General features: G+C 35.7%; 1 protein-coding gene across 1 annotated transcript in view; it reads left to right on the top strand.

Moving 5' to 3' along the window:
- Positions 1-9: 9 nt before the first annotated feature.
- LOC103522426 (ralBP1-associated Eps domain-containing protein 1-like) overlaps positions 10-1,598 on the top strand; it is a 2,661-nt gene continuing 1,072 nt past the window's right edge. The window contains exons 1-4 of the mRNA XM_008487528.3: positions 10-280; positions 557-734; positions 1,003-1,106; positions 1,450-1,573. Of these exons, the coding sequence (XP_008485750.2) occupies positions 86-280; positions 557-734; positions 1,003-1,106; positions 1,450-1,573 (601 nt within the window). The 5' untranslated portion in view covers positions 10-85. The remainder of the gene's footprint in view (positions 281-556; positions 735-1,002; positions 1,107-1,449; positions 1,574-1,598) is intronic.

Genomic DNA, 1,598 nt, shown 5'->3' with positions numbered 1-1,598 from the left:
AAGTGTTTGATTTGGAGAGGAGGTGAAAACTGATGAATTCTCTCAGGTGTTTCTGTGTTAATATGACTCAGTTTGTACATACCTTATGATGAGCAATAACCTGATGGAGCCCGCAGCTCAGCTCAATATGGAAGATTTGAATCTGTCACAAACCGAAGTACGCTATTACAATGACCTTTTCACCTGTTGTGACCCAGACTTATCAACAGGCACGGTGAAGTTATCAAAAGTCACTGAACTGTTCGAAACAGCCAACTTGAGCTTTGATTCCATCCGAAAGGTAAGAGACTCCTTAAAGTCTAATAAAATGAATGGATTTACTTATTTCTGCAGTTAAAATTTGACTGCTTTGGATTTGTCATATATATAAAAAAAACAAGCCGGTACCTATCTAATGTTGGTCCAGTATCTAGTGTTAATGGTGTTTTAACGCTCTTGTCCTTTGCTGACATGGTCCAATGGTTCAGATTTCCAAATTATATTTCAACTGTCTATCTTATCATTATCACTCAGAACAACAAATACCACTACCTATACACCTGATGATTTGTTTCAGATTTTAGATTTGAGTATCATCAATGACAGTAGCAGTTTTGCTCGCCCAGAATTTTACCGAGCTCTGAAATTAATAGCGAGTCACCAAGCTGGCCATCCCATTAGTCCTGATGCAATAACATCAACGTCAGATCTGCCCCTGCCCAAGTTTCAGTGGATGTCAATTAACAACACAAAAGGTAATAGAGATTACTTACTACCAAGGTCCAATTTGTTGTTTAGATTTGTGTAAGCTTAACCCAAACTTTTAGGGCTGTTTTCCCCTACACCTAAGCCTCAGAGTGAGTTTTTGTGTGTTGTTACATACCTTTGATATTTTTATCATCCCCATCTTGATAGCTCAGTGGTCACATATGTGAATCACATTATGGGTTTGAATTTGAACCCCAGGTAAGGTAGGTATGAAATTTATCCTCAATCTTATTTGAAACTATTTTCAAATTTCAGATTCTTGGAAAGATAACAAATCTAAACCTCACAACAATGAAGATACAGATGGTTCTACATCGGCAGATCTGATTCAGCTCTCTGACAACTCACACAGCTATCAGGTGAGAATCTCCAAGACATTTGTAATGCAGATAAATTGGCCAAAGTTATTGAAATTTAGCCAAAGTTATTAAAAGGTTTTTTGGCACTGTGTATCCATTATCAAAAAAAAAAAAAAAAAAAAAAAAAAAAAATGGGAAAGAAAAATATCCAATAATTTTTGTGATCTTATAATGAAACAAAAAATGTGTACCTAATACTTATTAAAAAAAAAAAAAAATAATAATAATAAAAAAAAAGAAAAAGTAGAAACAGATCTGATTTTGCAATAGATATAAAAAAAGTTAAGTAGGTGGTGGGTACTAGCAATCCTGTTACACTGTTTTCTATCATTTTCTCCCCTAGGAATATTGTGACAGCACTGACAGTGACACCAAAACCATGAGGTTAGATTCAATCCGTTCTAATGGAGGCATATCATCTACTGCCTCACCCACAGCATCGAGTACAGCCAGCGAGTCACCCACACCAACTAATAGTGTTCACGAGAAGAA

This window comes from Diaphorina citri, unplaced genomic scaffold (assembly GCF_000475195.1).
Source record: "Diaphorina citri unplaced genomic scaffold, Diaci psyllid genome assembly version 1.1 scaffold8460, whole genome shotgun sequence".
NCBI lineage: Eukaryota > Metazoa > Arthropoda > Insecta > Hemiptera > Psyllidae > Diaphorina > Diaphorina citri.
This window is presented reverse-complemented; position numbering and strand designations above follow the sequence as displayed.